The sequence below is a fragment of the Lycorma delicatula genome, chromosome 1 (genome assembly GCF_047948215.1).
Source record: "Lycorma delicatula isolate Av1 chromosome 1, ASM4794821v1, whole genome shotgun sequence".
NCBI lineage: Eukaryota > Metazoa > Arthropoda > Insecta > Hemiptera > Fulgoridae > Lycorma > Lycorma delicatula.
Genome location: NC_134455.1, coordinates 349,255,986 through 349,279,834, shown reverse-complemented (window position 1 = coordinate 349,279,834; position 23,849 = coordinate 349,255,986). Strand labels below are relative to the sequence as shown.

Below are 23,849 nucleotides of genomic sequence, written 5' to 3'. Positions count from 1 at the left end.
CGAGACGGCTCGAACTGCACTCGTTTGAACGTCAGCTTTATCGTTGCTTCTACTAGCGTCAGTAACGATTGCGTATGTTATTATTCTCAGCTCTTGTCAGTTTTAGCTCGTAGCTAAAATTAGTGGGAGTGCTGCTCTAGAAAATCTTTTTCTGGACCTTTTCAAGGCCGTGGTTAAAGTTTTCTGCAAAATAAAGGAACCGAAAAAAATGAATCAAATAGAATAGCTGGAAGCAGGATAATAATCTAATTCTACACTTTATCACATTCAAGAATACGATACACGGTTTTTAAGCAAATTGTGCTTAAAAACGGTATTCAATTTAACCGAATAAATAATAAAATGTCAATACAGATAATATTTTTTAGTATTATTAGATAATAACTTAATAAAATGTCTGCTTAAAAACACTATAGTCTAATAGTGCTTAATTTAAATTTCTACGTGCACAGAAACAAATACGTAATTAGTTTTTACTAATTATCTTCTCTTTCGCCCTTCCAGCGTGTTTTCGAACAGATTTGGTAATCAAAGAGTCGTTGCTTTCCGCCATCTTCTGGTCGCTACTGAAAAAACAATCAAACCGCTCTCATATTCCTTCCACCGAGTACTAAAATAGGGAACGAACAAGAAACGTTCCATACACATACAGAGTAAAAAAAAACTACCTTCCACCACCACGCCAGGGTCGGTACTGCAGGAGCGACAATGCTTTCTCTCTCTCACTCTCTCTCTCTCTCTCCCTCCTTCGCGTGCAGCTTCTTATGTGCGAATGCGCACAACAGCCAAACACCACGCCGCTGGAACTGTGAAGCGCACAGTTCCAGCGCTTCAAAGATTACAAAGATTTTTGTATCTCTTTAATAGCTACTAACATTAAGCTTAAGGATTATATATTGTACAAGTATAAAGAAAAAATTAAAGAAAAAAGGACTCATTATATTAAATGTTATCGATAACATGAAGTGGAAATAGGGGTGCTGCAGCTCCACTGTGCTTATATGCAAGCCGGTACTGGTCAGTCGTAAACTGTTCACGCTTCAGTGAAAGTATAGTTTCGTTTTTTGCAGTTGTATTTTTCTAAAATATTCGGTCGAGTAAAGGGTCATTTCAAGAAACGCCTCAAACATTTACGGAAACTCTCCGACTGACGGTATTTCAGCAGTAGAGTAGCATCCATGATTCGGTTAAAAAATGGTGTACAACAGGATCGGTTTTAATGTAAAACGAACTTTCCGTTAGGGCTTCAATTACTAAGCGTTACCTAACTTCCCGTTAGGGCTGAATACTAAATCGTGGATACCGGTGTTCTTTGGTGGTTGGGTTTCAATTAACCACACATCTCAGGAATGGTCGAACTGAGACTGTACAAGACTACACTTCATTTACACTCATACATACCATCCTAATTCATCCTCTGATATCGGAACAGCAATTACCGGAGGCTAAACAGGAAAAAAGTAAAAGAAAAGGCTGTAGCCGACATTCAAAGAAAAGTATCTTTATGATGAAGATACTAAATGTGGGCGATTTAAAACTGTGTGAACGGTTAACTTAATGGCGTGAACGAAACACGTTTTCTCTTTGAACTCATTTTACATTCAATTGCAACGAAGACATAAAAAAATTAAAAATTTTAATTCACTCATAAAATAAGTGCAATACGATATAAAACAACGCTCGACAAAGAAAGTAAGTTTAAAACTGAATCTACGTTAAACTGCGTTCAAGAAACGACATATAGTACAGCAGTGTTAAGATAAAGAATAATCGAGGATCATTACTTGTATTTCACGGATAGGATACACGGACGAAGATGACAGGCTGTCCAAGAAACAGATTTTCTTGGAAATTCCATCGGCTCAGCCGATGTTTACAAAAGGTTTCGGTCGTCTTATTTTCTGTTACTTATGGACAAACTCCGCGATAAACTCTATTTAACAACGGGATATTCTGTCAATTGTCTTGCAATAAAATTCAATTTTAGTTAGATCTATACAGCAAAAAGATTGGAAAATCAAAATCCAGTTCGATAATAGAACTATCAAATACATATGATATTAAAAAGATAATTTTTTAGTAGTTGACATTTGTAATTTTTTATAGAAATTCGGTTCGGATTATTGAGGGGGGAAAATCGAATTACCGAATCCCGGATTATTGCGATCATACTTACGTTTAAAGTTGTTTTAGTTATTTATTATTTTATTTAAGATTACAAGACATAATTTAATAAATTGTTTCGTATAAGGCGAACTATAAATCCATATATCAACAACAAAATTAAAGTAAGTTACATCGAAAGTAATTTCGCTGACTTTATTATTTCTGTTATCACGCTAATAAAGTTTTACTATCGTGAAAACTTTTAGGTATTATTTATAGAAGCAACTTAATACTAAGTGTTCAAAACGAAGCTATTGTAACGTTAAATAATTTTTTTTTTATTAATTTTATTTACACCGCGGCATTTTATTTAGCGCTTTAAACACGGGTGACACTAATGACAAAATCTTGGTCGAATACAAAATATTCACTATCCCTCAATAGTCGTAAAAAGATTATCAAATATATATGTATTATGTATTATGCGAAAAAAACGTTTTCAAAAAATTTGGAAATTAAACTAACAGCGCCGTCTGTTGCATTAAATTGTAAACCTTTACAATAAAATAATTAAAAACGGATATAACGGTTTATCACGGGGAAAGCAGTATAGTATAATCAGAATAATCCGAACTTCGTTAATCCGCAATAATCAGAGTAGAATTTTTTAAAAAATTACAAATGTACACTACTACAAATTATCTTTTTCAGAATACAAAATACATATATTTTAGTCTTACTGTCGCCCTGAATTATGATTCCTGCTAGTCTTTCTGTTGTATGGACTTTAATAAAATTAAATTCTATTTCAAGGCTATTCTGTTGTTAAATAGTGTTTACCTCGGTGTTTATTCATACATTACAATAAATGTGTCAACCAAAACGTTTTGTAAACACTCACCTGATGGAATTTGTAAGAATTTTTGTTACTATGTCAACCTGTCACGACACGAGTAATGATGCAAGATCGGTTTTTATCATAAGAGTGCTAAACTGTATTTAGTTTTGCCGACATAATTTCAAAGTTCGTTCTGTTTTATATTCGCTTTATTTTGTAAGCGTATTATAGTACCTTTCTCTTAGAATATTAATGAATTTAAATTCAATAATTTCTTGTAAAATGGGTTTAAAGAGAGAACATACTCCGTTGCCAATAATAATTGATGTGGACACCACATCACTTCCTTGTATGCCTATTAAATTATATATACACATTTTTAAAAGTATATAAAATTTTATTTTACTAAACCTCTGATTTTTTAAATTATTTTTATTATTATTATTTATTGTAATATTTTTTTACAGTCACAGGTTAATAATTATTAATAAATCAATATATTTAAATTAAAAAACAGTTAAAAAAAAGGAAATGAAGTCGAATTCGAACCGATGTGCTCTTGTAAGACCAAAGTATTTCATTAATAAAAACTTTATTTGGCTCTAACTCTGGAACCAATGAAAATAAGTACCACTAAATGTTGAAAAGCTCTCAATGAGGGCTTATTATTACAGTTAAAAAAAAGTCCAAAATCCAAATGTTTTGGATTTAGGGTATTTCTGGACATTTTTGGTCAAGTCGATTGCAATCAAAAGGGAAGGTGCACAACTAGATGTTACAACACTCCTAAATCCAAAATTTCAACATCCTACGGCTAATCGGTTTTTTAGTTATGCGAGATACATACATACGGTTTGTCCAAGCCGAATTGGCACTATCTCTGATGAACAGTAAGCTGTATATCTTGCTGCCTAACGAGCACGGGTTTACAATACTACACGATTAAAGACAGTATGTATAAGTTACGACTATTGCGTATTCCAATCGATTAAAAAATTCACGTCTTATATTTATTAGTTACTTATTTAATCCTGAGTTTATATATTATTAAAATAATTTCTTTCTTTATTAGATACTTAAATAGCTACGTTATGCAATATTATGCAGACTAATTGGCTGTTACTGATTAGGGATTAGCCCTAAATGTATTTATTTATAGTTTTATAACTGTATAAGATATCCAAGCCAAACACGAACAGATTGATGTCTACTGTTTATGCTACGCTCTTCGCCCTTTGTTCTGGGAGGTATAGCCTAAAGAGTGGGATGCACGCACCCCACTCTTTAGGCCATTCATCACGCATATGAAAAAGGTGGCAAAAACATCAAATTTTTAATTTGAAGCTATAACTTTCACATAGTCTTACATATCACCATCAAAATTTGTGAAATTCATTCTGAGGTACCGTCTTAAAATTATTTTTTTACCGTTTAGTGCGTTTAATTTAAGAGTGGTGTTTCAAAAGTTTTCTTACATTTTTTTCTACTTTTTAATGCAAGAGTGGTTTTTAAAGTTTTTTTTTAAATAGTTTATATTTTTATATTTGTGCGCTAGTACACAGGTTTGAGCGTATTTAGCGAAAGATCGATTCGGTACGTTTTAAGGTGGGTGAGTGCAATCAAAACATAGGGCTAAACGATTTAATTTCCAGATAACCAAGATCCGGTCAATCAAGAGTGTACCTGATGCGTTAAACATTTAACGCTCGACGTGCTGATACATATGCCGTTTGAATCGTGAAAATCGGACGAGCGGTTGCCGAGATGTTACGGTGGCACCCCATCGTACTCCCTCCCCATTTCCGAAAGGCACCCTGGAGGCATTTGAAAATATTAGCATCCATCGGATACCACTGGGAGAGAATGTAGTTCTCGCCCAAGGAGTTTTTCAAACTCCTTGGGCGAAAAACAGAACCTTGGGCGAAAAACAGAACGCTAGAACCGACCGTTTTCAAGATATTTGCGATTTTCGTCCGAAAATTCGGATCCGGTTAAAAAGTACTAAATTTTCCAAAACTTCGGTCGCGAATTTTAGATCCAAATTTACTGAAATAGACTAGGTTATCTTTCACTAAGAAAAAAATATGCATGTAAACGAGGTTGCATAAGTTCAAGGGGCATTTTTTTTTTCACTTAACAACTTGGGCATCTTAGCGACTTGAAAATGTTGCTAAAATGTGTTGTCATTAGGAGCAAACCTGTATGCAAAATTTCAGAGCGAATGGATAAGCGGAAGTGCTTTAAATATTTCCGTTGAAATCTGAAAGCCGAAATTTTTCGCGATCACAATACTTCCTTTACTTCGTACAAGGAATTAAAAAATTAGACGCAGTCAAACACATAGAAGCGAAACACTTGAAGCTACTGCTGAAGCCTTTTCGTAATAAGTTATGTAACTGTAGAAGACTGGAGTCGCATACAATATTTAAAATTAAAATTGTGAAGTCCGAAGAAGCAATATTTAGAAATGCTAGTGATGTGTATAAAGAAAATTGTTTGAAAAAAAAAACGAGCAAGAAATTATATTAATGATTTTACTCCGTTCTTGAAAAAGACTGACAGATTTCTCGACTAATATTATAGAAAACACGACGCTGTATTTTCAACGCCAAATCCAAGAGGGTAATAATCTTCACTACTATCGGCTTGTCATAAAAAGAAATCTAAAAAGCTTTCAAAACATTGCTTTTCGAGGAATGCCGGTTTTTTGTTCCACTCGGAATGTGCTTGGATAGATCAGAATATTTTTAAGACCTGGTTTTTCTACAAATTTGTCGATGTTAAAAAGTTTCTAAATGAAAGAAAACTTTCTCAGTAGTTCTTAAAATTAAATGATAACCGTTCATTATATCCGGACGGGGAAGCACTTTGCAGTGCTCACATTAAAGCTATATTTTTGCCATCTAATATCAGTAGTATTCTTATTCAGGGTGTGGAAAAAAGGATCATTGCGCGCTTAAGAACATCCATAAATGAAAGATGCTTACAAATATTCTGGGAGAAGAGATTAAAACTTAGCGCAAATTGAACAGATTTTGAAGAAAAAATTAACGTAAAAGATACCGTTTATTGGATAGTGGATACTTGGTGTTAAATTACAATAGAAATCTTAAACAAATCATAAAAAAGCAATATTTCTTCTGAAGAGACAGATAGAAAAGTGAAAGGAGTTTTACAGATTACGACGTCATCGCTTTAGTGCAAAAAACACTAGTTGCAGAAACTCGACAAAAAAAGAAATCAATGATGGTTTAATTCCATTTGAGGATAAAGAAAAGATTACTGGCGAGATAATAAGAACTGTGGAACACCAGGCAACAAGCGACTCAGATAGTGGGGTTGAAGACGAAGGTAACCGACAAGTGACTCGCTCATGTTTTTGAAAAACGTACTACGCAACGTAGAACAGCTACCCGAATCGAATTTTATTTCTGACAAGAACAATGTTCTTTCAAAAAAAAAATAAATATAGAAGACTATTTAAAAAAAAAAAACTGAAATACTGCTTAGTTTGGGATTTTATTGGTGTAATCTAGTATGGGCTCCTATTATCAAATACATTAAAAATATAACTTAATCTAAAGTTATTAATATCATACATCAATTAAATTAGCTTTTCTTAATATTATTAGCTTTAATTACTTTATTTTTCACATTTCCAATAATCCGAGTTGACAATGTACACAATGACCTACGAGGTGCGACAATAAAGTAATGAGACTGATGTGAAAAAAATGTTGCTTACCGTTTTAGTCATGTTTAGTGTTGTCTCCCTCAAAGTAGTTCCTCTCTGATTGCACACACTTATTCCAGCGCTTCTGACATTGATGGTAACATTTCTGGAACTCATCTTCTTTAATATCCTCCAAGACCTTCGTCACAGCTTTTTGGACATCTTGTGTTGTTTGAAAATGGTGTCCCTTGACCGCCATTTTGACTCTTGGAAATAGAAAAAATTCGCATGGAGCGATATCTGGTGAATAAGGTGGCTGTGGTAGTACTGAAATTTGTTTTGAGGTTAAAAATTGCTGTACTGACAGAGCAGTATGGGATGGCGCACTATCGTGATGCAGAATCCAATTATCAGCAATGTTGGCACGGACACGTAGAACTCGTTTACGAAGTCTTTCTAAAATTTCTTTGTAGAAATATTGGTTAACTGTTTGTCCAGGAGGCACCCACTCTTTATGAACAATTCCCTTAGAATCGAAGAAGCATACAAGCATGCATTTCACTTTTGACTTTGACATGCGAGCTTTTTTTGGTCTGGGTGATCCCTTTGAGCACCATTGTGAACTTTGGCGTTTTGTCTCTGGATCGTATTGAAAAAACCAACCTTCATCACCAGTGATAACACGGCTCAACAAATCTGGATTGATTTCCGTTTGCTCTAACAGACCGCCTGCCACATTTTTCCGTGTTTCTCGCTGTTCTTGTGTGAGATTTTTGGGGACCATTTTTGCACATATCTTTCTCGTACAGATCTTACTAAGATCTTCAGTTAATATTAGACGAACCGTTTCTCGATTGATGTTGAGTTCTTCTGCGATCATTTTCACGGATAATCTTCGATCAGATCGTACGATTTCACGCACCCTGGTCAAGTTGACATCTGTCCGTGAGGTTGATGGTCGTCCACTGCGGTCATCATCTTCAACATTCGTTCTGCCTTCACTAAAAACTTTATGTCACCGAAAAACTTGAGTTCTTGACATAACCTCCTCTCCAAAAGCCTTCTGAAATTTACCATAAGTTTTCGTCGCGTTTTCACCTGATTTAACGCAAAAAGAAATGGCATACCGTTGCGCAATATTTTGCGGTTTCATTTCTGTGACAAGAGACACAAACACGTGTTCACTTATTACAGCACAACTCACGACTGAGCAGTTGCATCAATGTGCCGCTTGGACTAGAAGTAGCTTATAGACCAAGGTCAAAGATGGTGTGCCTACGCAAGCTGCAGGGTTGCCACATCTTGCAAAGAAACATAGGTCTCATTACTTTTATTGTCGCACCTCGTATATGTCTGTCCAAAGTAAAAGCCTGAACGTACTAGAATAATCAGAGAACATGCAATAATTAATTCTGATTTAGATTTTTAAGACAATTGGAAAACCCAAAGGAACTCGAACGTAGTTGCTGGCTTCCTTAGGTTTTTAGCAATGAAGAGGTTTTATGCTCAAACAGATAGAATAGCAACCCGGATGGCTAGAGGCTCGCTTGGGCGCTTCCTCGCCAAGATAGGCGTTTTGGCATCGGGCTTCGTTTAGTTGAGCTATTCGTTTTTTGGGATGGAGGTAAATTGTGTTAGGAACTCTGTGATGGAGCTGCGATGCGGAAGGATGAAGACATATATCTTCTGAAAGCAGACCATATCCGAGAGCGTTAGTATATGCTTTTTGTTAGAATTTCATTGATTTTTTATTCGCTTTGATAAATTAAGAAATGGATTCGGGTATCTTAGGACAAAATTGTCATTGTTGCGGTCAACATTTGTTTAAGAAGTACGACAATAGAATTTAGTAGTTTCTAAGACTAAGAATTGTTTCTAGACTCAAAAGAATAAATGTTTGATAGTACAGTCTAGTTTGAAATTATGGTAAATATAGAAATGGTTGTTTTGTGTCCTTCGGTATTAGAGATAGGCGCGGGGATCGCGCTTTAGCAATCGGTTACTCGGCGATTGGTTAGATAGTTGATGGCTACAAACTAAAGTAGGTGAACGAGATTGAAAGAAACCTAATACGAAGATGGAAGTAGAGTTGAGTAAACACACTGATGGAACACACAGCTGAGACATTTGTATCGGTGGCATCCAGACAAAGGCCCAACTGATGACTGCGATTCGTAATCAGATTTAGAGAGTCTAAAAGATGACCTCCGTCTTTTAGCCCATCCGTAAAGTCCATCAGGGCTAGGAAGGAAGGGTGAACCAACCGGGTTGGTCTAGTGGTGAACGCGTCTTCCCAAATCAGCTGATTTGGAAGTCGAGAGTTCCAGCGTTCAAGTTCTAGTAAATTCAGTGATTTTTGCACGGATTTGAATACTACATCGTGAATACCGGTGTTCTTTGGTGGTTGGGTTTCAATTAACCACACATCTCAGGAATGATCAAACTGAGACTGTACAAGACTACACTTCATTTACACTCATACATATCATCCTAATTCATCCTCTGAAGTATTATCTGAACGGTAATTATCGGAGGCTAAACAGGAAAAAGAAAGAAGGAAGGAAGGGTGGAACCTACCGGGTTGTTCTAGTGGTGAACGCGTCTTCGCACATCAGCTGATTTCGAGGTCGAGAGCTCCAACGTTCAAATCCTAGTAGAGGCAGTTACTTTTATACAGATTAGAATACTAGAACGTGAATACCGGTGCTCTTTGGTGGTTGAGTTTCAATTAATCAGTATCTCAGAAATGATCGACCTGAGACTGTACAAGACTACACTTTATTTGCACTCATACATATCATCCTCATTCATCCTTTAAAGTAATACCTGAGGAGATTCCCGGAGGCTAAACAGGAAAAATAAAAAAAAGGAAGGAAGGGTGGGTGATATAGCGACCGGGATATTTACAAGGCGGATGTCTTCCCCTACTCGGGTCAGGATGACTGATGAATGTATAAATTAAGCCTATTATATCCATGAATTTTACCGGGAGTTGATCCATATTCCCGAACCCAAAATGGGGGTAAAAGACAAATATGAATAAAAGGGGTACAAAAATTCAAAGGAAATCTTCAAGGTACCCTCCAAAATGGGGGTTTACCCTGATCAAAATCCTTCGGTAGATTGTGAGATTCTTCCCCCAGGAAGGGATCAGCTCATTACTGGTCGATAATTTTGCTTTTATTATATGATGCCAGAATTCTTTTTCTCCAAAAATTACTTGAATGACTCAAGAACAGGCTCAGGGTTTCGAAACCCAAGAATTGTGTTGAGTTTGGAAGTGTCCGACCGAATTATAAACCATTCCGTTGCACCTACACTTTGGGAAAAGTTATTAACTTCATTACTTAATTGCTATTCTCTAAAAACCATGGAAAGCTTTGTTGTAAATCCTTTTTAATGTCTGTATTAATACTGTAGATGATTCGATAGTTGAAATATTTCTACGCTAAAAAACATGTAAAATTCATTCACATTTAAGTCACGGTTAAGCATAATATTTAACTCACCGATAGCAAGACCTTCTATAAAGGAATGAAAAGACAATGCCAAAACCACTAATAAACTCCGCACTTGTCGTTCTTCTTCAATCGGTACGTCGGTAGTATTCGATTCGTTTTCACCTGAAGATGGTTGAGGTCGTTTAATAGGCGATACACGATTGGTAAATGATGATTTATTTGTTAAACTAGTAAACGCTACTATTATTTCATCAAATAGATGAACAAGAAAAAATCCAGCGCATACTAACAATTCTGCTAGTGGAAACTTATGTCCTGGTAGAAACGTCGATAATGCTGATCTTACTTCTGGTATCAAATGAACAAAACATGTCGCCAACAATACACCACCGCCAAAGCAAAGGCACAGTGATACAAAGACATCGACCTGCAAAACGATTTAAATTTGTTAGTTTTTTAACAGTAAAAATGATTATTTGGTATAACGAGTGTATCAAAAAGAATGATCCTATTTCAAAACCGTACCCAGTATAGTATAATATAGCATAGTCGGTGAATGAAATTTTCAACGTTTGAAGGTGGACGTTCTAGATTTTCAAATACCGGCCACCAGACTACAATACCGGCACTCGGAATGGAACGGAACCAAGGATAGCGGGAGAATTTGTATCTCCTACTAATCGCAGAATCTGGAGAAAAGTCCCTTGCTGCTGACAGCCAATAATCGGCGGATAATTATATATTTAATTTTTTTATCGGGCGTATAATTATTTATTTAATGGCAATTATATTTATTTTGTTTTATTTATGAACGGAATTATTTGTTGCGTTCCGAGCCATTAGACCGGAGAGAAATTGTTTGATCTGACCTTGGGACTGACCTTGGAAGACTAGCCGCGTATGAGCTTCGTTCTCCCGACCTGATTCCCCTGAAGTCCTTTCGGTGCTAGAGCCTTCCGACCTAGCAGGAATACGCCTTTCGGGGGCCCTAGTGTTTGGAAGATGCAATGCGCTCCCCTTTCCGGAGGGAATCGCTTGTATTGGCGGTACTAGCACTCAAAAATACGCTAATCTCAGTTGTAAACAACATGGTATCTATGCAAGAGAAGGCGTTTTGTGCCTTATTTATTATTGTGCCTAATTTAGCAAAAGTCCTTAAAAAATGTATGGCCCTTTCTTTTTTGAAGGAAACAAGTTACAAACCATTCTTATCGCGATGTACTGCAGGAATTATTTTTTCCACAACTAAATGAAAATACTGAAAAATTATTTTTTTCAGTAATGGGGTCCCTAGACATCAGCGTAACCGAGTTCGTCGGTTTCTCACAGAAATATTGCCTCGACGTTGGATAGGGCGTACGGAAGCCTAAGACTTTGCACCACACTCTCGGCTCCCGAGATCCGCACACATTACCTCGTGACATTTTCGTGTAGAGATATGCGAAACAAAGGGTTTACGTTCCACCATTACCTACTGATTTGGATGAGCTGAAAACCAAGATGGCAGCTGCATTAAATTCTGTAACACAGGACTGTCTGCAACCCGTAACGGAAGAATTCAGCTATCGTCTTGATGTTATCTTTGCAGCTGGTGGAGGGTATATTGAACAGTTATAAATCGTTTAAATTAATTTTATTAATGATGGCCCGTGGGTATTAATACATAATTTATTTATATAATAGTTTCCAGTTACCAACAATCTTTAATAGAGTGTTCGAGCGATTTCGAATTAGTAATTCATCCTCATTGATGTATTATAAAACATCAATATTGATGATCCGAAAGCGCGACTTTCGGATTAGTAATACAACCTCAGGAATATTGATGTTTTATAATACATCAATGTTCCTGAGGATGAATTACTAATTCGAAATCGCTCGAACACTCTATTAAAGATTGTCGGTAAGTGGAAAATGTAAAAATAAGTTATAAATCGGTTAAACATTTCAGAAAAGTATGTAATCTGTCTTATAATCGTTAATATATTTTTATTATGAAATATATCTGTTTAAATTCGGATCATTCTTTTTTATACACTCAGTACTTTCATATAAATTTAAATACAGTGGAACGCCGATTATCCGAATTGACCTTTTCAAGACCGGATACTGATATTCAGAAATTCGGATAATTAGAAAATTAAAAAGGGTTTATCATACAAACTAGTTATATAATTCTGACGTTAAACTGGTGTAAGAGTTCATAAAAAAACGAAAATAAATGTATTTCAGTAAAATTAAAAAATGCCTCACGACACACGTACAATGTTAGTAACAAACATACAGTAATACGTTACAAAACTAATGAGTAGAAATTTGCTAATAAAAGAATCGGAATTTACAAAATTATATGAAATTTTACAATACTATTTTATAAACAGTGGCAATTCGTAGCTAAAATTAGTGGGGGTTCTGATCCAGAAAATTTTTTTCATAGTAAAAAGTTTTTTTAATTTATTTTTTTTCGGTTCTTTTATTTTTTTCAAAATAAAAGAACCGAAAAAAATGAATCAAATAGAATAGCTGGAAGCAGAATAATAATATAATTCTACACTTTATCGCATTCAAGAATATGGTGCACGATTTTTAAGCACGTTTTACTTAAAAACCGTATTCGGTTTAACCGAATAAATAATAAAATGTCAATACAGATAATATTTTTTAGTATTATTAGATAATAACTTAATAAAATGTCCGCTTAAAAACACTATAGTCCAACGGTGCTTAATTTAAATTTCTATGTACACAGAAACAAATACGTAATTAGTTTTATACTAATTACCCTTCCAGCGAGTTTTTGGACAGATTTGGTAATCAAAGAGCCTTTGGTTTCCGCCATCTTCTGATCGCTACTGAAAAAAACAGCTAAACCGCTTTCATATTCCTTCCACCGACTAAACTAAAAAAGGAAACGAACAAGGAACGTTCCGTACAAATGGGTAGAAAAAAGAAAACTGCTTTCCACCAGCATGCCAGTGTCGGAACTGCGAGAGGAGACAGTGCTCTCTCTATCTCTCCCTCGCAGCCTCACGTGCTTCTTCCTATGTGCGCATGCACATAGGAAGATGCACAAAAGCCAAACACTACGCCGCTGGAACTGTGAAGCGCACTGTTCCGTACAAAGATTTTTGTATCTTTTTCATAAATTGGGGGATGGCTACTGATATTAAGCTTACAGATTATATACTGTCCAAGTATAAAGAAAGAATTAAAGAAAAAACGACTCATTATATTAAATGTTATCGATAATATCAAGTGGAAAAAAGGGGTGCTGCAGTTCCACAGTGCCCACACGCGAGCCGCCACTGTTTATAAAAAAAGTAATTTTAAAAACTCAATATAAAGAAATCTTAAGAAAACCTTTCAAAAACGTATTGAAGAGAAATTAAGTTTAATTTACTATGTATTATAAAAAATATAATCTCTTAAAAATTATAAATTTAATAGAAAAAAACTTAATGACAATCAATAATAAAACATATCTTTAAAAACACTATTTCTTCTTAAAATATCTGTACTCGCATTAATGTGGATCTTCTTTTATGAGCTAAATGATCACGAAATCGTTTTAAATAAAGAATCTTTATTAATCTTTAAGAATTCGTTTTGTCACTCCAACAAGTACATACAGATAAACATACATTCAGTTGCTTTTTCGACAGCTGTGTAAATAAGTAATTGCGTCATTATATGATAGATAGTTCATGATTGAACAATTATAATGTTTGGATCAATTTATCAATCTTTTCAAAAGTTAATTTTATAATTATTTTAAGATTGGCCTAAATTTTAGGTATGTTTTGTTGTAAACAGATTGAAAAAAAGTTAATTAAAAAACCCAGTAAAACAATATCAAAAAAATATACTTCCTGTTGAAAAAAATCTGATGACACCACATGACTTTCTTGTACGCCTATTAAATTACATATACACATTTTTTTTTTTTTTTAATGAAAAGTACATAACATTTTATTTCATTAATAACTTCTGGTGTTTTTTTTTATTATTATTATTTATCGTAAAAAAAGTTTTACAATCAGAGATTAATAATTACTAATAAATCAATATATTTAGATTTAAAAAAATGAAATCTGATTCGAACCGATGTGCCTTTCCCCTGTAAGATTCAAGTTATTTCATTAATTAAAATTTTATTTGGCTATAACTCTGGAACCAATGAAAATAAGTACCACAATAATGGTATATTGTTGAAAAGCTCTCAATGAGGGCTTATTACTGCAGTTAAGAAAAAGTCCAAAATCCAAATGTTTTGGATTATGGGCTTTTTTGGACACTTTTGGTTCTGTTGATTGCAATCAAAAGGGGAGGTGCACAACTAGATGTTACAACAGTCCTAAATCCAAAATTACAACATCCTAAGGATAATCGTTTTTGAGTTAGGCGAGAAACATACGAGGTCTGTAAATAAAGTAATGAGACTAGTTTTTTTGGTAGCTAAAGTGGCAACACTGTAAAGTTACTAGTAAACATATGATTTTATATATATTGAAAGCTGATTTATATTAGGTATTAATATTTTTAGTCTATTGTTGCCACGCGAGACGTAAACAAACTTTTCATGAAACGAGTTTTTGTTGTGTTGACTAAAAAATGAGTGACTAATTATGAGCAACGTTGTGCAATCAAGTTTTGTGTTAAACTCGGTGAGAATGCTACTGAATCTTTTTCAAAATTGGAAAGGGCGTTTGGATATGACGCACTGTCACGAGCCCAAGTTTTTAGGTGGTTTAAAGTATTTTCAGATGGCCGGGAATCAGTTGCGGACGATCCACACTCTGGAAGACCGTTAACGTCAGAAAGTGATGACAATGTTGAGCAAATCAGAGACTGATTTGCTCAACTTGCTGATTTGCTTCAACTGATTTGCTCGACAGAACTTCAGATCAAGAGCAGGAAAGTGAGAGCGGAAGGGTGTAGTAGAGCTGAGACCGAGGCGATGACCTTACAGTGGTGGAAGGAAGTATGGGCAGAGACTAACGCTGTGGCCTGGACCAGAAGGTTAATAAGTGATTTGGACGCATGGATGGATCGCCAACATGGCGAGGTGAACTTTTACATAACACAGATGATGTCGGGTCATGGATGTTTTGGTTACTATTTAAAAATATTCGGCAAGAGAGTCACACCCAACTGCGACTACTGCCAGGAGGTGGACGACGCAGAGCATACGATGTTCGAATACCGGAAACGGGCACAATACAGACAATTCATAGCAGTCAATAACCTGAACACGAATAACATAGTAGAGTGGTCGCTAAGGAGGGAGCAGAACTGGAACGTTTTTAACAATTTCGCCGGTACGGTTCTTCGCACTAAGGAAGAGGAGGCGCGACGAAGGAATCGTTAGGTTCAATCGTAAATAGGGGTAGGTGGACAGCCCCGTCTCTGAGAGCCTGTATGCCCTGGCGTGTAGGTTTCGGTGAGGGGACGGGGACTCCGGGGAGATTTCGCAGGGATAAAATTAAAAGACCTAGACCCGGCCGGTGTGGCTGGTTTTGGGGGTGCGCGCGCTCCTTGTGCTGGTCGCACCGGCTTGAGACAAATGGCATAAAGACCGAGACCCGGTTTCTGTCTCGGCGGGAGTGGGGAACGGCATAGCCGGGCTTTGCCCTCGTCGGCGGGAATTAGAGGCAGGCAAGAAAAGATCTAGTACCGGGGCGGTTAACCTGCCGTGCCGGGTGTAAAACCGGTGGGCGGGAAGACCGCCTTAAAGACACGTTTCTGGGCCGAGTATACTTAATTGGATGTCCGGCTCAGGGATGTAGGGGAAAAAATAAATCAGAGACTTGATACGGTACGACCGGCGATTAACTGTCAGAACGATTGCAGAACAATTGAATTTGAACCGTACTGCAGTCCTTCAAATTTTAAGAAACGAATTGGACATGAAACAAGTTTGTACGAAATTGGTCCTACAAACCCTCACTATTGAATAGAAAAACAACAGGGTGGAAGTGTGCCGCGATCTTCAAGGGCGAACATGTTCTGACTGAGTGATTCACCAACACCCAGCAGAAACTACTTAAGATAAATTAATGAAAATTAATATACAGGTTCTTCTTATGATGTTAAATACACATTAAATGATTTTTTGAAATTCCGAGTTTAAAAAGGTAAATGGAGTAAAAATGAAATTTACTATTTTTTTTTTTTTTTTAATTTCTCTGTAACAAACAAAGATATAAACTTGATTTTTGTGTGCGTAATCTTCATGTGAATATCTAAAAACAAATTTCTACAATTTTTTGAAATTCCAAGTTTAAAGGGTTAAAACAGACTTTGAAATTTTTTTTGAAACCCAGATTTTTTTTTAATCTCTAGGTAATAAATGAAGATATCAACTTGATTTTTTGTATAATTTTCACCTAAATATAACATAAAAATTTTAAATAAGAATGAGAGACGAAGTACGACCACCTCCTAATGGTTTTTGTCGGGTAACGCTAAGAACCGGACAAAATAAATTTTTACCCGACCGAAGGACGAATAACCAGCTAACTACTATTTTTAAGACGGAGGTCGACTATTTTTATTTTTAGATCGCTCAAAGTTTCTCGACCTGTACTAACCAAACTATTATTCTGAAGAAATTACTTTACATCATTGATTCCCAAAGTGGTCCAGGTGGACCCCCAGGTGTCCACGGGAGACTCGACGGGGGTCTACGTTGGCGTGACAAAAAAATGGGGGTTCACAATTCGTAAGCGGGGGTCCACGAAAATTCATCTGATTTCGATAGTGAAGAACTAAAATGTTGGCTTTACTTTGCGTATCAATCTAAGCAAATAATGTTTTGAGAAGCTCAGCGACTGTTACTTGTAAAAACTTGCATATTCCATATTCAGTACAACGAACGTGTCGAGACTTGCAAAGCTAGCATTTTTCAAACTTGTCACAGGTAGAATGCCTTGATGAGGATATTCAGACATACATTCAACATTTAATTGCCCTGCATGATGACTTCAAAATCAGATTTGAAGATAGAAATACCACCATGGATCATAAATCCATTTGATGAAACGGAAGTGGAGAATGTGATATTACAAGAGGAGCTACTCGAGCTTAGCACTAATGAGGAGCTGAAGGTGAAATTTAAAAGAGGGTATCAAACATTTTGGCTGCAGGCAGAAATACCAGAAAAATATCCTGGACTGGGGAATTGCGAGAAAGCTTTTGATAGCATTTCCCTCGTCATATCTTGTCGAAAAAAGTTTTAGTGTCGTTACAAACATTTTATCAAAAAAAAGGAGCAGAATCAATATCACAGAACGGTGAGATTTGAGCTTATTCCTAACAAAACTGAAGCCAAATATTGATAATTTGCTGTCAATCCATCAAGTACATCCCTCCCATTAAAATTGTAACTATTTTGTGATTGTCATTGTAGAAGTTACATTACGTTATTAATGATTAATTTGAATTATATTACGACAATTTTATTATATTACATTGCAATATGATAACTATAATAATTAATAGCGTAATGATTACATATTTGAATAAATGCAACACAAAAAAATATACTATTTTTCTTTTGCTTTTTACCACTCTGAATGGGAAGTTTTCTAAATAAAATAAGTGAGAATTGATTGCTTTCTTGTGCTGTGAGTAGTTGTCAAAAATGTAAAGTTGGATGGAAGCATTTTTTTTTGATCGGCTAACTTTACTTTTTTGACATCCACTCACAGCACAGTCGATCAAAAATTAACCAATCAATTCTCACTTTTTTTTCGGAAGCTGTTAGTTCGTGGAACTCAGCCGTAACGCAAATCTTCATTGTTAGATCTAATCTTCACATTTTCCGTCGACTGGAAATATGATAGAAATGTAGCTGCAGGGGGTCCACCGGAACCAGTAAAATTTTGAAAGTGGTCTATGAGAAAAATAAGTTTGGGAACCTCTGCTTTACACTGATATTTTTAATAAATTGACCAGACTTTAATTTTTATTTATCATTATTATTCTCAAAAGCATGATTTTAATGAACACAAGTGAGTCCAGGGAGGAAAGCCCCCTGACTAAACGAGAAAACATACTGGCTAAACATTTCCTGACCGCGACAGTTAACATAAGTAACCATACAGCGCGGGCGAAGCCGCAACGGGGATGATAGTATATATATAAAAGATTTTTTGGATATGAAAAAAAAATTCATATAAACATAGGTCTGAAAACGCCTGTTTTCGAGTTATAGATTGCGAAAAATGTGACATTAATTTCTGTCCCTAGGATAAAATGAAAATATACTGAAATTACAGGAATTTAAATTTGGGGGTAAATTTTTCGGTTAATATGGGAATTCTGCAGTACTTTCATCGACTGTTCAACAGTAAAACATTTAAAAAATAAAATCTAGCAACTGTTTCTATCTCAAAACTATATGAAAAATACTAGATGATCGCAATGTTGATAATAGTTCGTCGAAGTTTTTTCACGTCAAAACATTTGTTTTCCAATACCCTTTAAAATGATTTGTCTCTACCGAAATTTTTTCTTGTAAAGTTTTTTTAGTTATCCCTCTTTGTGGAGATTTGGGATGCGATGGTCTCATACAAAAAAAATGCTCTTTTTAGGTAGAAGTATTTTCTTAATTTCATTTTTCTTAGTTTAACTTTTTTGAAAAGTTATTTAAGGGTTTCCGTACTTATTATCATCAAATCAGGATATCAGAAGGTTTTATGAGAAACTTTAAACGGTGAACCTTCCTTAGATTTTTCCTTACAATAAAAATACAATATTACTATATTTGAAATCTTAGCCCTTTTTTCTGAAATTACCCATTACTTCGTAGTTTACCAACTAATCTTGGAAATAGTTTACGATGAAGTGAATGTCTATCAACGTATCACTGTACAAATCTATTTGTCGGTAATTTTAAATTCCTGTTTTTTTTTTTTTATTAAAAAAATAAATTTCCTACATATCCAATTTTCGTTATTTTCAAACTCCATTATTAAAATGAAAATAAAAAGATAAACAGCTGATAAAACACTTTAATAATATTACAAAAGTTTTCAAAATTTTAAAAATCTGCTTTATACTTTTTAGTCATACTTACAAATTATTATCATAAATTGGATGAGTTTAATTAGTAGGTTAATTTGGATTTCAAAAGTGAACATCATACATTGAAATTTGTAATATATTTATAAAATATCAAACAAATTTTCAATCAAACGTTTATTATACAAAGTAACGAAATAGTGAAGTTTTTATTTCATTTACTAATTGACGATCACAATTTTCGACAAATGTTTTTATGTGTTTTTATAAAAGATTTCTCATTCGATCCATCTCTGATAACGCATCATTACTGCAAGGTTTTTCCCTGTTGTCCAATTCTTCGATCCTAAGTTCATGGAGAGATCTAACTCGACTAAGGGTGACATACGTTTGACCGTCAGCAAAAAACTTAGCCGTTTTGCAATTTTTTACACCTTAATTAATCGTTAAGGTTTTTTAAACCTTAATTACTCGAACCCTTAATTAACACCCGAACGGGGGAGGGGGGATTTTTTCAAAAGTAATGGTTGAATATTGTATTGTCACCCGCCAATAATAACTGTACAAAATTTCATCAATAGGCAATGTCAGGAAATATGTTAAATTAAAATGCAAGATTTGAGGACAAACATGAAAAAAATCATTCTGAGTTGATCAAGAAAAGCAAGTAAAAAAGCAAACAAATAAAAAGTTTTAAAAACTAAAGTATTTTTACAATTCAAACAACAAATGAATAAGGACATTAACCATCGATGGGTGTACTGTTAAATTCGAGAAATTTTTCAGCAGTGCAAAAAAGAGATGATAATTATTTTGCATTAAAATTTTATTTATTTTTTTTAAAGTTTATAATATTGTCAGCCTGTATCACTGTAATAGCTCTCTCTTTCTTTTTCTGTTTAGCCTCCGGAACCAGCGTAACGTATTACTTCAGAGGATGAATAAGGATGATATGAATGAACGTAAATGAAAAATAGTCTTGTACAGTCTCTGGTCGACCATTCCGTAAAGGGCGTTTACAGAAAAATTCCATAATAAAATTGTCCTAAAGCATTATTTTCTACCCAGAAATTCATTAAAGCCATGAACATCTGAAATAATGAAGTTGGCCGTCATTCTGGAAAAAGAACTAAGATTTCAAAAAAGGTAATACTGTATTTTTAATGTAGAAAAGAAGGTTTCCAATTTACAGTTTCTCATAAAACTTATAGTATCCGAGATCCCAATTGTAGCCATTTTGAGTTGATTACCAGTATATACAGCACATACGTACACACAAGTTACTATACACATACATGTACGAGTAATCAAAATAAATAATACTTACTTTATAAGGATATTCATATAAAACCAAATAATTATTCTGATTTCTTAATCAGAAATAACAACCCACAAAAGAAAAAAAACCTGATAAGCTTTTATCATTTTGATTTATTCATACAAATTGTTCAGCCCAAGGAAATCTATTTATTGCGGTCGGCCGCATTTCCTGTTATTGGTGTGTGTTACATTCCGAAAACTTTTTATAATTTTATAAATATTCTTTTTTCAACTCATCTTAAAAAATCTGATGTGGACACCACATAACTTCCTTGTACGCCTATTAAATTACATATACACATTTTTAAAAATACATAAAATTTTATTTCACTAATAACTTCTGATTTTTTTCATATTTTTTTATTGTTATTGAATTATTATTTATTCTAAAATACGTTTTACAATCACAGGTTAATAATTATTAATAAATAAATCAATATATTTAAATTTAAAAAAAAGTTAATAAAAATGAAATGAAGACGAATTCGAACGGATGTGCTTTCCCTCTTGTAAGATCCAAATATTTCATTAATTAAAATTTTGTTTGACTATAACTCAGGAACCAAGGAAAATAAGTACCACTTATGATATATCATTGAAAAGCTCTTAATGAGGGTTATTACTGCAGTTAAGAAAAAGTCCAAAATCCCAATGTTTTGAATTTTGGGCTTTTTTGGACAACTTTGGTATAGTCGATTGCAATCAAAAGGGATGGTGCGCAACTTGATGTTACAGCATATCTACAGTTTACAGTTACTATGTTACAGCTAATCGTTTTTGAGTTTTACGAGATACATACGGACAGATGTCACGCCGAAACTAGTCAAAATGGATTCAGGGATTGTCAAAATGAATACTTCCGTTGAAATCTGAAAACTAAAAATTCTCGCGATCACAAACTTCCTTTACTTCGTACAAGGAAGAATAAATTAATTAAATGCGGTTTCTTTTTCTAATTTATATATATTGAGACATTTTTCTCATGGTAGTGAGTGATCTCTTATTGCTTACATAATAAAATAAGATGACGATGCTCAATCGTGAACACATTTTCTAAAACGAGATCATATATCTAAACAAATACCGTATAAAAAATAATATTTATCACTATATATCAATAATAATATAAAATAATATTTATAAGTAAAAATATTCGGAATAAAATAAGTCTCTCTGATTTTGATTGTTTTTTTAATCGCCAATCATCAAATTATAACCATTATTATAAATAAATAAATCTTTGGACCTTTTTCGGTAAACGGGTACCACTTCTTTTTTTCTTTTTGGGGGTATTTGAAGAGAAATTATAAATGTAATCTAACCTAACTTAACCTACCTCGTTAGTCAAGGTTAGCGAGCGAAGCTAGCGTAGGTTAAGTTTGGTTAGATTATATTTATAATTATAAGCAATAATGCTTATATATTGGACCTCTCGCAGGTACATTTGGAAGATCCATGTTTGAATAAAATCTACAAGTAGAAAAAAAATATAGAAGATTAATCAAAGATTGTTAATACGGAAAATTAGTCTTTTTTCGGTAAAAATATTATTTGGTTATTGTTGTATAAATGTGCATTTTAATTGTTATTATTTTAGAAAAAAATAAGTAAAAGTGGTACCCGCTTACCGACAAAGGTCCAAATCTTTTATTAAAACCGATATATATAATACATTAAATAGATCGAGACAAGAATGAGTAGATATGCTACTACACGAATAAAAAGCATAGTTATTAAATTGGGACAAAACCATGGATGACCGATTGTAATTGATATTTATAATTACATAATTAAAACAGCCGGTTAAATTAATTCTTTAAATAGCAATTTTTTATTCGTAAATTTAAATGCACTTTACATCATACATATATCAGCTTAGATATAATTTTCAAAATGATTCATTCAATAAAAAAAGTAAACGCATTTTTTGTTACTTATATTTACAGTCGTTTTATGTTGCAAACCAAATTTATTATTCATTTCGGTTAGATAATTTAACATGTCGGGCCTCATTTTAAAAAAATCAGTGTACGGATTTCTCTTTCAAATCTAATTATTTGTTAACAATAAAATCATATTTTTATCAACCTTTTTTTATAAAATAGTATTTTCCTAGAGAGGAAAAATTATAAAAGCAATTTTGTAATTTTCGGAATAAATTTTACTCTATACCCTATTCAAAATTATTTTGCATTCACCGATCGTTTTATTGCACTTATGTAAAATGAATAATCTGACATTAAATAAATGTCATTTATTTAATATTCTTACCAGTTTCTTGCGTACATTAAGTGACGATCGAATAATTACCGGCGATAACCCAAGCCCTAACCTTAAAGCTGTCAACAGCAAAAGGGCCGCTATTTTTGACCCGACTAAGCCCATACCCCATCCTGCCACCGACTGTGGCGACGATCAACTGATGTAGCGACTTGACTTCGTATCAATCCCCACCATTCTGAGTCATCGCATGAGAACGTCATTACTATTTATCCAACAATCCGTTTTTCATCCCTTCCCCTTTCCTGCTTTGGCGGGGAAAAGTGGGAGAGAGTCTCCCCTAACAAATTTAAAAATTCACAATATGTTGTGAAATTCATTACTTGTTTTAAAACCGCATACAGCTAAAGTTGGGGTACACAACTTAATTTGTTGCGTTGTAATTATTACATGAAATAATATTTGCTTACTATTTTTAAGTAGCCTGTTTTAACAACAATCTTACATATTATTAAATAATTGCAAAAACGTGTTTGTTGGTAATAAGTATTTTATGTTATTGCTCACTAAATTTTATTACTTTTTGCTGCTTATGAAATGACCTATAAATCATTTTTATAAGAATTAACTCCCATGTACAATATTATGTTAACTGATTATTACGTATTCGAAAATAGCGGCAGTTTTTCTATATCAATTTATCTTGTCGTCAATTATTTATTATCTATATCTAGACAGAAAAAAATTATTGTTTAGTTTTCACAATTTCCTGAGTTGCAACTTCAGTAGCAATGAACATTCAAAAAGACAGCCATGAGCCGCCAGCAGTATAGAGAGATAAAAAGAAATTTACATTTGGGTGACAATGATATGTTAAATACTGTAAACAAGTTTTCTAAACTGCAGCCTTATATTGATCTTCTGAATAAAAAACTTTCGCAAATATGATGTTTTTGTTCACCACCTTTCAACAGATGAACAGATACTGTACTTTGGTCGCCATTCTTGTAAAATATTTATGAGAGGAAAACCTATGCGCTTTGGCTACAAGGTGTGGTGTCTATGTTTTTCACAAGGATACCATTTCAACTTTTCTCTCTATCAAGGAAAAGAAGCAGAAGTAGATTCTAACAGTGGATTAGGTGCTTCAGAATCAATTCAAAATAAATTGTGCATTGTAGACAATCATGGAAAGCACAGCATTTAT

General features: G+C 34.0%; 1 protein-coding gene across 1 annotated transcript in view; it reads right to left on the bottom strand.

Moving 5' to 3' along the window:
• The window catches only part of LOC142334454 (zinc transporter ZIP1-like), a 37,913-nt gene extending 15,049 nt beyond the window's left edge, over nucleotides 1–22,864 (bottom strand). The window contains exons 1-2 of the mRNA XM_075382479.1: nucleotides 22,694–22,864; nucleotides 10,127–10,505 (exon numbers count right to left, since the gene is read on the bottom strand). Of these exons, the coding sequence (XP_075238594.1) occupies nucleotides 10,127–10,505; nucleotides 22,694–22,807 (493 nt within the window). The 5' untranslated portion in view covers nucleotides 22,808–22,864. The remainder of the gene's footprint in view (nucleotides 1–10,126; nucleotides 10,506–22,693) is intronic.
• Nucleotides 22,865–23,849: the final 985 nt, after the last annotated feature.